Consider the following 13,343-nt stretch of genomic DNA (forward strand, 5'->3'; position numbering starts at 1 on the left):
TGACACCAAGGGCTGGATCGCCAGAGCGAAGATCATTGGGGACAACGGGCATCCCTGACTCGTCCCCCTTCTTAATGTAAATGATCGAGATACCGTGCCATTGACGCGAACCCGCACCAGCGGGTCGTGATATAGAAATCTGACCCATCTCATGAAGTCTGGGCCGAAGGCCATCCTTTCTAACACCACGAAAATGTGTGGCCATTACAGGCTATCAAACGCCATACGTGCGTCTAATGAAAGTATCAAAGCCTCTTCTCCCTGTGTCTCACGAACCATATGATGTACCCCATACAGGTGTCTGAGATTCAATCTGGTGCTTCTATGAGGCATGTAGCTAGACTGATCTGAGTTTACCACCAAGTAGATTAGTGCACAGAGTCTGGATGCCAGGCCTCAGCTAGCACCTTCACCTCCAGATTGAGCAACGATATAGGTCAATAAGAGCTACACACTTGCGAGGGCTTGCACTGCTTCGGTATACCCACAATGGTAGCTATGCGTTGGTACTCGGGCAGGCACCCCTTGTCCCTGGCTGTCTGGAACATATTAAGCATATGTTGCACCACTGTGCCCGTCACCCCTTTAAAGAGTTCTACTGGGATACTGTTAGGGCCCGCAGCCTTACTCAACTATAGGTCTCTGATGGCTCCCTCAATTTCTTCCACGGTTAAATCCTTATCTAATGCAGGTCTATTGTCTATTGACGGTACGGGAGAGAGATGTCTAGCAGGAGCTCAGCGCAATCCTCAGCAGATTGCACTGAGACGGGCCTGTATAACTGTTCATAGTAATCAGCAAATACTCCCGCGATTAACCCTTCAGTTATGTGCACAGTCCCATCTGGATCCTGTTTTTCCCTGACCCAGTTTCTTCCCCGGACCCTCTGCTTAAGCCATGCTATCATTTTACTAGCCTTATCTCCTAGTTCGTACAGTCTTCTCTCCGTTGCTAGTGCCTGCGCCGTGGCCATGCCTTCTGCCAAGTCCCTCATTTCTAGTCGCTTCAGTCTTATTTGGTGGGGGGATAGAAGAGGCGGGGGTCCTATCAACCAGAGTCTCAGCCTCTAGATGACCTATTACCTGTTTGAGATTGTCCTACTTCATTCTTTGTTCCTTCCACCTGCTCCCTATCATTGCTTGGGCATGTCCACATATGACTGTTTTATAGGCCTCGCACAGAGAGCACTCCGATGAAACCGTTCTCTTTAAAATATAGTTATGTCCGTTCTCAGATCTTCTGCTTAAAAGTGTTGCAATTGAAGAGCCAGGAGTCTAATCTAGAGAGGAGAGTGCCTTGCGGCCTAGATGCCCAGCAGGAGTACCTCCACTGGAGAGTGGTCTGAAATACAGTGCGCCCTGTGTGCCGCAGAACTTAATAGACTTGCCTGAGAGTAATGTTTGAGGATGTCATCTAGTCAGGAGTAGCTACAGTGTACTGCGGAGTAGTACTTATATTGTTTCAGCGTGGGGTTGTGGTCTCGCCACAATTCCAGCAAACCAATTGCCTCCACAAAGTCCCTCAAAGGTTCCGCAACCACCCCATTACAGGAATTCAAGACTCTGACCTTCTCTGGGTCCATGACCGATTCATTTCCCCCCCCTCACCAATGTGTCCCTTGGTAGGTCCAACAATAAAGTACCCCATGAAGGTAGCGTGTCGCCATAAAGCCTAGCGGGGACATCAACCAAGCACAAATTCATCGTCATTCCCTCCCATACGCCCATCACTGAAACATATCTGCCCAGGGGGTCGTGCCATGTATAAACAGGGTAGAAGCTCGGAATAATATACCCACCCCTCTGGGAGCCGTTCGTATAACCCCCAAGAGCAAGTAGCACATAGCCTTAGCAGTCCAGTGCTTTGTATTGATTGCCCTTCAAATGGGTTTCATGTGTAAGGATCATGTCAGGAGTGTGCCTTTTATTGTATAGTAGGACTATTGTATGTTTAATTTTGTTTCCTAAGCCATTGTTGTTCCATGTCATAATTTTTAGTACAGCCCTTCCGTGGGGTCCTAGTGAGTGTGTATCATGTGGTTCCTTAATCTCGAGTAAGTTTTGTATAGAAGCCTATAGAATAGTTCCATGTGCCCCATAGTCTCATGGGTGGATAGGAAGAGGGGGGGCCATCATCCAAAGTTGGTGTGGCTATCTGTTCCTGTGCCTTTGCGTCGTCTGAGCTGAACAAAACCTGTAAGATAAAATACAGCTTGACTGTAGCATTCCCAGTTTCGTAACTCCCCCCCTCCCTGCTCCCCTGCTCACTGGGTTTAACACCAACCATCACCCCAATTTGCAGGGTGCCTGTTGCCCCAGTGCTAACTTGGGTCGTTCCAGGGTGAGCCAGCCCGACCCCTTGGCCCTCAAACACAACTAAAGTCGCTAATGTTTACAAAAAAGTCTGCGATTCCCCTCTTCGAGCAATTCGTATCCTGCCCCCCTCCCCCTCTCAAGGGGCTATATTCTCCTGTGCAAGGCATCAATCATGAAAGGATATAGCTGGTACTCAGCGTCTATGTCTGGCACAGGACCAATAGTCTTAGATGTCGTCCATACATCTCAGACGTTGATGCCATTATTCACCCTGCGTCCTGTGTCCCATCCTTCTCCTGACGATCATTTCTGGTCGAACTCTCCTCTCCTGTGCGGCCAAGAGCACAACCTTGCTGAGCATGATGAGGTGATCGATTGTGAACGACTCGCCAGCCATTCTCAGGTTTCATCCGTTGAATTAAAGTGCCACTTTTTCCATCAGCCACTACCCTGAGTTGTGGCAGAAAAACATCATATAATTGAGTCCCTGGTGTGTAGCTCTCTTTACATCCTCAAAACTCTGGCGCTGGTGTTGAACCTGTAACATGGAATCAGGCAAGAAGCATACCACTGTGTTTTCATACCGAAGGACCCCATGGGATAGTGCCGCCTGCAGGATAGTTTCTCTGTCCCTATAGTTCAAGATCCGGGCTATGATAGTACGAAGGGGAGCTCAGTTTGGGGATATGTGCCCTGTGTGCTTGCTCAATTGTGAAGAAGTTCAACAAGCGTTTAGGGAGAAATTGGGTAAGTATTAAGTCCTCCAGGAAGAGATTGACACTGGGACCCTCTGCTCCCCTCCGGGACCCCCACCATTTGTATGTTGTTTCTTCCTGCTCGCCCCTCCTGGTCCTCCAGCTTCACTGCCATAGCAGTGTGTTGCTTGGTCAGATGGTTCACTTGTTACTCCAGCCATTTGGATGATTGTTGTGTGTGATATTGATTTCGGCTGTGGTGACCTTTTCGGAGATTTTGTGGAAGTCAGCCCTATGTAGATTCACATCTGTGGGAACGGCATCTAATTTTTGTTCAATTGTGCCCTTCAAATCTGCGATGGCTTCCATAATGGCACTGATGGTAGCCTCAGGAGGTTCTACCTGGTCCAGTGGGTGTTCTGATCCAGCCATCGAACACTTAGCTATGGCATACTTATCCATTTTGTTTGATTGTGCCGGCACCTGGCTCTTAGGCTTTGCCATACCCCCTTCATGACGGGAGGTTGGCTGTCTCAGGCAAACTGGCCTTAACTAGTGTCCACTTTCACCCCTATTGCCTCTTCAAGATTTTGACTTCACGTGCCACCACACAGGATCACTGTGTTACTTCTAGGACCCACAGGTACCTTCCAGTGGGCACCAGCACCAGGTCCCAGGGTATCCTGGATGATGCAGCAACTCACCACGCATAGATATCATACAGCAGACATGGGTTTAATCATACAACTGTCAGACTGGTTCGCATTTATTATGGCAGGCACCTTTCCTTTCCTCCTGCCCCCCTGTTGGATGTGCCTAGCTTTCAAGGCCTTCTTTCTTCTGTTGGGGGTATCCTGGGTAGCCTGCCACTTCTATTACTGCCCAGTAGCGTGCACTGCTAGTGCACCTCGCTGCAATCCCCCAATAGTCTGGTCAGCCCCAGGCCATGGGGGGCCAGACGGATGTTAGACACAGGGGAACAGGCCTCTTACTGCTACTCGTCTCCCCAGACGCGGGCTGCGTAGCTGCCCTGCTGCGCTTACCCGATCTCCAAGGGCGCTCGGTTGGGCTATGTGCTGTTCTCCCTCTAGGAGGACTCCCCAGTGCCACCGGCAATATCAGCAAGGTCCCTAGCATCCTCCTCAAGCTGCGATCCCTGGCCTTGCTTCACCTGCAATCTTCAGTAGCCCTGGCCTCAGGCGCAACTCTCTTTCTGACCTCCTTCTTTTCAATCACCGCTAGTGGACCCATCAGCCCAGGGGCCCCCTCGACCCGGGGCTGAGCTGTTCGCCCCACTTCCACAGCCGCGGTCAGAATACCAGGTGCTGCTCACTTTCGGCCCAGTCACAGCACCAGCTACAGCTTGCACAGGCCTCCCTGGACTCTGACCTGATCATCCTCCGAGTTCCACTGATGAACGCAGGCAGGCAGGAGTGCGACAAGCAAGCTACCTACGCACCCGTTGCAGTGCGCCCTTTCAGCTGAATAAAAGTTCCGAGCAGGGGCGGATCATTTTACGTATTGTTTCGGTCACGGCTCGGAGCTGCTCCCAAAGAGCAGCTATCACAGTCTGTGCTTTAGCCACACCCCCGAAGTAGATAGATTCTTAGGCAGTTCCATTCTCAAAGGTACTGGACAGAAGTAGTGTCTGCTACTGACCTGGATGACGAAGAACATTTTCACATGTATAAAGGTAGTTTCTAGGCCCTGGGAAAATGTAAATTAAGCTGGGGTATTTTTAGGAATTTTGCTTTACTCCTGTGCATCATGTAAAATTCCTACAATTAATCCATGTGGTGTGGTTGTCACACAGAAAAAATTAGATTGACCAGAATGGAAGCAGCTATTGTTTGCGGCACTTGTTTTTTTGTTGCTATTTGTTTGCATGAAATACGTGTAAGCATTGGGGGCTACTATAAAGTTCAAAGTGTCAGAATTACATTTTGCGTAACTATGTGTAAATTCTCACAAATACAGAAAAGCAAATTGCTCAAATTCCACACACCTTTATCAGTTACTTGCTGTTCACTGCTGAGACACTCGCCGGCAGCAGACAGTTGCCGTTGCAGGTTGTCTCCTCACCCTCTGTGGCGCATTGTTGGGGCAGGGCAGACCTAGGGATGCAGGTGTTCCTAGGGCCTTCTGTACTCCTTCTAAGGAGATAGAGGGCCAAGAAGCAGTAAGCGACAGCCACATGATGGAACGGGGCTGCCTAGTCTTCAGCCCTATCTATCATGGCCACTGTCTCATATGTCCTTTAGGATTAGCCCAGTTTAACATGAACAAATTACTTCTTGTGGTTTCTAGTTCCTTTTCCTGATCATTGCCCAGTGTTTAAGCCTACTGGAACATCACTCTGAGTGTGGCAACACTCCTGGTTGGCAGTACGCTGTCTTTCTCCTGTTATTCCTTTTTTGCTATTACTAGCCCATTCCTCTAGCACTATTCGTGGTATTTGTGTGCAGTAGTTGTGGGCACATTTCTAGTGGATTTGTCCTAACTCTGGCTTTTTACTCCCTGACGGTTTCCTCTGAGGGCATGTTCCAGCTACGTGTTCCATTCCACTGACTGGCAAGGTGGTTTACACAAGAGATCGTCCTACCTTCAAATCGAGGACTTTCATAGTAGTAATAATGTTGTTCCTAGTCTTCACCTCATATCTTTTAAACCCAGAGTCTGCTGGTAATGCTCTTCCCACAGCTAGCATAACATTACAGTCTTTTAGGTACCTCATGATATGGTCAAAAGCTCTTGTCCAGCTAAAGTATTATGAAAGCACGGGATCTTGGCAAATAGCAATCAGGTAGGACATGGCAGACATGAACTCGAAAGCTCCACATTGAACTCTTTCATGTTCCAATGTTGATTTATGGATTTCGCTGGAGTCCCCATCGCAGAAGGGTCTGATGATAAAAGGCAGTTCCTCCACAGGGGGTTCCCTCTGGTGAGTCTCAAAGCAGGTGGTTTAGTAGTGGTGATGTGACCTAACACTAATTAAGACAAGTTCTGAACTCTTCAGCACACTTGCCAAATGTTGAGGGCAGAAAGACCGGCATAGAGACATTTAAATAACAATATATGTAACACTGGAATACAATCTTGCATACTTTTATGTGGAAGAGCTCACAAGTCCTGGGGTTGATGGGTTACTGGCTTCAGATTGTAACAGGGTGACCCTTTAACCACTGATGTCCCTTATTGGTGATTCCAAAACTGAGCACCAACCCAAGCACACCCCCTGACCCGAAGGGTAGCAAATTTGAGCTGTCCGAGGCTTACTCTGGGCTCAGGTGGGGGGCATAAACTCAGAACTCAATGAGACTTATAATAGTTGTAAATAAATAATCGTCCTGTCAGTTATTTTATGGAAGAGGAAAACATAATTTAATTCCACCAGACAGTGCAATGATGTACATACAAACCCAGAGGGCAGGAATATAATTTACTATAAAACAATCACTGTGTAAGGGAGGTAGTATCCAAAGGCAAGATATGTATGCAAAAATACAGGCCGTGCAATTTGGGGCCAATTGCCCTCCTGGGGTAAAACATTGGGTACTGACCACTTTACACCTTTCTGGGTCCCCAGCCTGCTCCTCTCAAAGTTAATTATGGCTAGGTTCTTGGTGGCACAGGAATTGTCCCAAGTTCACTGTTCTCCATACCTTTGTTTTAGTGTGTGGTGGGTAAGGCCTTCTTATGCTGGTTGGGATGGGGAATGTGTGGCACGTGGTTGTGTGCAATCCAGTAAGACCCACAAGGAGTGCTTACAGTGACTCTACCCTGGCTGATTCTGCCGCATTGTCAGTCTAGATGTCTTGTGCAAAACTGTGTGCCTCTGGCTGTGAAGGCTAAACAGGTGAAGAGAAGGTTGTGCTTCATGGACTTCAATTGGGTTGGGTGAATCTTTTTCGGACCCAATAATAAAGCCACCACCCAAACAAAGTGAAGGGTCCTCCCCAGATAGTATCAGTGATTACAAGCAGAGGTCGAGGTACCCTTAGGCTGTTGTTTTGATCTGGATTTAGCATCAACTTCCAGGGGCACTTTTGCTAATGGGGCAGTTGCAAATGTGGTCATGGTTTCCCTGTGTGCTAAACCATAATAGGCACGTCAGCTTTGTCAGATGAAAACTGCTGACATAGGTGTGATTCTATTGAATATCAAGTCGTCACAGGCACTTTTGGGTTTCATCAGGCAGAAGGGGCACCAGAATCTCAAGGTATTATCACATGACTTTGCTGTGCAGATAAATATGTGACTGGTTTTGTTCATTCTGTCTAATGCTATAGAATCTGAACATAGGTTCAGGGCTGTCCAAGGTACTGCCTCCTTTTTTTTCCACATTGTGAAACATTTAACTTCATTACCATTGTTATTTTTGTCACTGTTGTCTTACTTATTTTTGTTGTATTTGTGGAGGGTAACAACATATAGATCTAATTGATATTTACCTGTTATTTTGCAGCTCAAGCAGCAAGTAGCTAAGTCTGACCATTTATAGATTGAACACCCTGGCAATAGGATGTCTAATCGTCAGGTGAGAATCAAGATTTGTTTGAACAGACATTGAGTAAAGGAATTAATTGTCAGACATGGGCAATGCTAATCAATTTTTCTAGGTAACTCGGACTCAATCGGTATTATAAAACGGCTTCCTACTTGTTCGTACCCAACAATCATCCTCATTGGAAAAAAAAGCTCATCCAGTTTACCAAATCAGTTATTAGCTTTTTCAGGGAGGGATCAATCGTGACAGTTGAGAGGAGGTTCTTTATCCTGCTCTTTCAATTGTTGAATTTGCTATGGAGGGAAAGTTATTTCCTTACACATTTTGTGATGATCTCATTTATGGATGGGCCAACTTATATGACTGAACTCTGGGATTAGTCTTGAGTATACTTTGGAATGAAATGGAAATACAGTTTTAGTGGAAGAAGTGAGTGATCAAGGCTGACTTACAAACGTGGCCACTCACTGTTTAGTTTGTTAATGGGATTTAAATATTTGCCGCCAGTGATTGCTCCACCTGTCTGTATGATGACCACATCAGAGCTCCACAGATGTCCCTTGCCTTCTATTTGTTTTTTATCAGTTATGATCAAGTTATAAAAGAAGAAATAAAATATAACAAAATGCTCAAACAATGAGTGCAAACAAAACTAGTAATAAATAAGAACTCCAAAACGTGACTATCAATTTGCATATAAACTTTGAATTAAAGTCAAACACTAGGTTTAGCAATAATAACTTATAACAGAGACACTTATTACCAAAGGTATGACTAAGAATACAAAAGGTTAAGCATGAATATCAAAATATATGGACCAAAAGGAAGTTAAGGTCAGTTCTCATTTCTCGGCCAATAGGTGACTTTCTTCACATTCGCTTGCGTGGTCAAGTCAGCAAGCAAATCATCTATACAAAACTTCTTTGACATTTTCCAGTAATGAAGGATGATTAGTTTAGCAATCAAACTTTTAGCAACATGAAGAGTGCAAAACGTTTCTGGGACGTCATCAGATTAAACTTCATTCACTAATGGCACAGAAGAAGCCGGCTTGAAATCTATATTCATGATCAACTTTATGTTAGTAAGTATTTCCTTCCACCATGTGAGAATTAAATCCTATATAATGAAGATATGCAAGGAGCTTGCATTATCTTCCTAGCATCTATGACACTCCATATCTTCTTTTAAGTTTAGTTTATAAAGGTTTGAAGGAGTTCAATAAACCCTTGAAGATGTTTTGCTGTATTATCAGAAGCTGCGGGTCAAGGATTAATTTTTCTGCTCTCAGGAACTGTTACACAAAACATGTGCCAGATCTAGTGATTTAAGATCCGGGATCATGACTTCTCTTTAGAAGAACTCAAAAGATCTGGCCTGATCTCTAATCATCAGAGTGCCTGAGGCAGAACCGAGAAGTACCACAAGTCTAGTTAAGCAATGGAGAAATTGGCATGTAAACCGTAAGGGTCAAGAGACCTGCAACCCTTAAGGATAAGTGGTGTTCATTCCACAATCTACATTCAAGCAATAAGAAGAGAGGGGTTGTTTCTAGTGTGACTTCAATGTGTTATTTCTTAAATGATATATAGTAGTAGAAGATCTGATGCCAAAGGATTAATGTGATCAGTAAGATTCCCTAACTTTCATGCGTACTCTTGGAAGTACAGTTGGATAGTTAGTACTTCCAAGGAGCGGGCACCCAATGGTCCTCCATTCATTATGGCCCTAGACCAAAAGATTAAAGGGGAACGTGTTGTAGGTAAAAGAAGTCCAGGTGTAGCCAAGTAGTAAATTACAACAAGGTGGTGTATTATGTCCAGTTACAGATGGTGGAGATGGTAGTATGATGGTAGATAGATAGCCCCACCAGGAGCAGCCTCCCTGCTGCTCAGCCTGCACACACCAACTGACACTCATCAAATGACCAGGCACCCATGCACTCCATGACATCACCAAGCATTCCAACACTCATCCTGGCTGAGCAGTAGGGAAGATGTGGATGAGGGAAAGGAGAGGCGACAATCATGTCACAACAGAACGTCTATCCTAAACTTTATTTGGGCACTGACTTGCCACAATACAAAATCCTAGAACAATCTAATGATTGTATTTTATACAATGCAACTTTTATAATTTTTTGTAAACAAATTTAGCAACGACAACTGACACCTGGAGCCCTGCTTTCTGCACCCAGGGGCATTTTGTTAAAACAGAATGGGGCTGCACATGCTTATGCAACCCCTTTTGTAATAAAGAGCATGCCAGCGCATATGTTTTGCGGGTGTGATTTCAAGAGGAACTTCCCTCATTTGCTTGGGAGCATGGCCCTTTGCAAATGAGGCAGCACTATCTAGCACATGCATCAACAATGCCATTTGCAATTCCTTAATAGCGAAAAATAAGGGTTCGCTAATAATAATAATAATAATAATAATACTGATATTTGTAGAGCGCGAACAGCTACCTCACGAGGAGGTGTCCCGGCGCTATAGACCGCTGGGGAACCCGTCCTGCAAAAGGCTATGCATGTAGAAATCGCTTACAAAATAGCGATTTCTAAACATTCCTTAATTGCTACTCGCAAATTGCGAGTCGCAATTAAGGAATACCTCCCCATTGATTCCTATCGGCCTAGAGGCCCATAGGAATGAATGGGAAGACTTTCTCAATTTGCTAATCTCAATTAGAGAATCGCAAATTGCTCATGCTATTTCAAGGGTGCCAGGGTGTCAAAAAGACACCCTGTTGCACCCCTGAAATCTGCATATGAATACATCTTGCACACACACATGCCCCAAGGGCATGTGTGTGTGTAAAATGGAACTTTGAAAAATGCACTTTAGTGCATTTTTCAAAGTTTTTGCAAATTACCATGAAGTTCAACTTCATGGTAATTTGCTCCCCCTATTAGCGAAATCGCTAATTTTGTAACTTTCATGCATTGCATTTAAGGAATCTCAATTTGGGATTCCTTAAATGCAATAGCAATTTAAGGAATCGCAATTTAGAGATTCCTTAAATTGCGATTTTTGCATTTGGGATGATGCATCCCAAATGCAAAAATCCCAGCCGCAAAGGGGCAGATTCTGAGAATCTGCCCGTTTGCGACTGGTTTTTGCTTTGATGCATGTGGGCCTTTGTCTTTGTGCCCGCAAAGGCAGATCGGCCATAAAGAGGTGCACTGACTGTGCTCCATGTAGAGGTGGAGTAGTCAGTGGTCCCCTCCCAGAGGACTCTCTGTAAGTGAATCACTACACCCACCTGCAGGGCATCTCTGCCCCCGTTGCAAATCCAGATCTGGTTGCGACCTGCACAGTGAAAGGCAGACCGGCAGCTTCAAACAACATGTCCACCTTTCACAAATGCACCCTTGCACCCTCCCCCACAGCAGGCACATCTTTGCAGTTCTGGTCAGCACATTAACTGCCATAGGGCACAGTGTCCCAGTCTGCACACAGCATAACATTTAAAGGCGCGCCGTGGCGCAAAGTGGGACTGTGCACCCATATTTAATGCGGACCATGGTAGCTGCCATCTTTATTCATCTTTGCTAGTTCATAACAAATTTCAAGTGGAATGCAGCACATATTTTATTAAATTTATGTTGATGACGTGGTATGAGTGTTCCTCATAAAGGATCTTTTTCGGACCCCTTCTTGGTCCTGATATCTACCAGCTGTTCAGATTTTCTCTTGGGCATCTGAGTGTTTTTTCGGGGTATTATTTCTGTATCCTAAGAGTCTTCTGTTTTGTGTGTCTGGAGTTGGTATCCTATTTCAGGTTACTTCTTATCAACATCAAATTACCACTTGGTTTAAAGAGTTCCTTGAAACCCGGTCCGGGGGAGACAAAGCCGGACCCATTAGGGGCTCTGGTCAAACGCCAGCCGGAGGCGGAAAGCCCCTCCCCTGCAAACGTAAATATCCCGCTCAAAAGGGGGCACCAGGATTGGTCACCCCAGGGCAAGTGTGCCCCCGCAATCCGGGGGGAGCTGGGCAAAACAAGGGGGATGATAAATAAGGGACGAACAGGCCCAGATAGGCACATACCCCCCCTCCTCGCAGTGTTAGAAGAAGGAATGAATCACACAGGTCCTTGGGTTGTCTCACGGCAGGGGCACTGAGGGAGCCAAGGGCGGCCTACCGCCCTGGAAAGAGTAGATGGGATGCTCCCGCAGGACCCTTGGGATGCCTCACGGCTGGGGTACCGAGGGAGCTAAAAATAGGACTCAGCCTCATGATAGATAGAGTAGATGCTCAAGCAAGGTCCTTGGGATGCCACACGGCTGGGACCCCGGGGAGCAGGGAGGGCCCAAGAAAGGGCAGGGCACTTGCAGCCCGGGCACGTCCCAAATCGGTAGCAAGTTGAATCCTTGAACCGTGAACAGAGGACCAGGAAGGTGGCCCCTCCCATCCCTGTAACTTGAGGCGGCTAGGTACACACTACAACGGAAATAATTGCAAAGACAAGGAAGGTTATTCACATGAATATTGAAAGAACATTAGGATAACCATGATTGGGCAAATGTATAACACATGTTATGTTGAATCAAATGCGACCTTTTTTGGCACCAAAGCACATTGTCAGTGGTTTGATTTGAGGTGCATGAGGGATGCAGTTGTTGGAAGCAAGGGAGGGGGCAGGAGCATTTTTACCCTTGTTGTTGTCTGTCTCCCTGCCACCCCCTCCCGCGCTTCGCTCTTACCTGCACCCGTCGCAGGGCGGCAAACACTGGGACAACCAAGGGCGGCAAAATGTCTAGCTACACAACTGTCTCAAATAGTGGTTGAGAGATGTGTGATTTTTAATCTTGACTGATTACTGGAACAAATTCCACACACCAGCATAGCAATGGGCAGTGACCTCACAGCACAGGAAAACAAGATAGTGAAAATTAGATGGCAGGGAATAAGTCTTGTATCATATGCAAAGCAGTAACCCTTGTTTTCCACACACTACTTCAGCCAATAGGATGTCTGATGCACTCCAGTCAAGATAGCTCCTTGAAAAGCAATTTCCACGCACTCTCAAATCCAACTGTGAAATTCCCTCAAGAGAGCACACAAATCCATAGGGGCCATGCTTCTGAGCACAAGACAGCAAAAATCAAGTCTAGCAAGTGTTTTTGTGTTGATGTAACAGATCAATTCTGACTCCACCCACTAAAATGGTGGGACAAAGTCCAGAGACTGATCAGACTGGTGTTGCTTCAACAATGGACAGACATTGGTAGCAAAAAAATAGTGGATGAATGTACTCCAAATTTGGACCACAAGATAGTATTTATTAATGCATTTCGCTTTTCTTAAATTAAAGAACGAAAGTTTAGAAATCTGAATGGATGGTTCGCAAACTGATATTTGAATATGAACCTGGAATCTGATTGGGTGAGGTATGTAAGTCCCGATGGACATCACATAGTTTAACATTATAACGGACGAGGTGTCCAGTTGGGAAGAATTTTTTGCTGGGGTCATTTTAGAGCACACTGAGCACACCAAAACCCCCAACAGAATTAGACACATTCTCAAGTGATAGAAAGTGTCTGTTTTCTGAAACAAATACTGAAAATTAAGGATCCGTACTTGTAAACCATTAGCTTTGTTTACTGCTCCACAGATGTTGTGACAAAAATGTTGCAGTGTCCTTGTGCCTGCATGGTGAGCACTCCTGAACCCCAGGGGGCAGTAAGGCACACCAGAGAGTTTGAAATTGTCATTAGTTCAATTGAAAAAGTTACAATTAAAGTGACTCTACTGGTTCTCAAAACACCATGTGATGTTTAAAAAATACTTTCCGCCAAGGGTACCTAAAAACACT

At 45.6% G+C, this 13,343-nt stretch overlaps 1 protein-coding gene across 1 annotated transcript in view; it reads left to right on the plus strand.

The window, feature by feature from the left end:
• The window catches only part of LOC146798442 (uncharacterized), a 549,773-nt gene that overhangs the window by 118,882 nt on the left and 417,548 nt on the right, over nucleotides 1-13,343 (plus strand). Inside the window, exon 2 of the mRNA XM_085625710.1 lies at nucleotides 7,479-7,550. Within this exon, the coding sequence (XP_085481836.1) occupies nucleotides 7,536-7,550 (15 nt within the window). The 5' untranslated portion in view covers nucleotides 7,479-7,535. The remainder of the gene's footprint in view (nucleotides 1-7,478; nucleotides 7,551-13,343) is intronic.

This window comes from Triturus cristatus, chromosome 9 (assembly GCF_964204655.1).
Source record: "Triturus cristatus chromosome 9, aTriCri1.1, whole genome shotgun sequence".
Classification (NCBI taxonomy): Eukaryota; Metazoa; Chordata; class Amphibia; order Caudata; family Salamandridae; genus Triturus; species Triturus cristatus.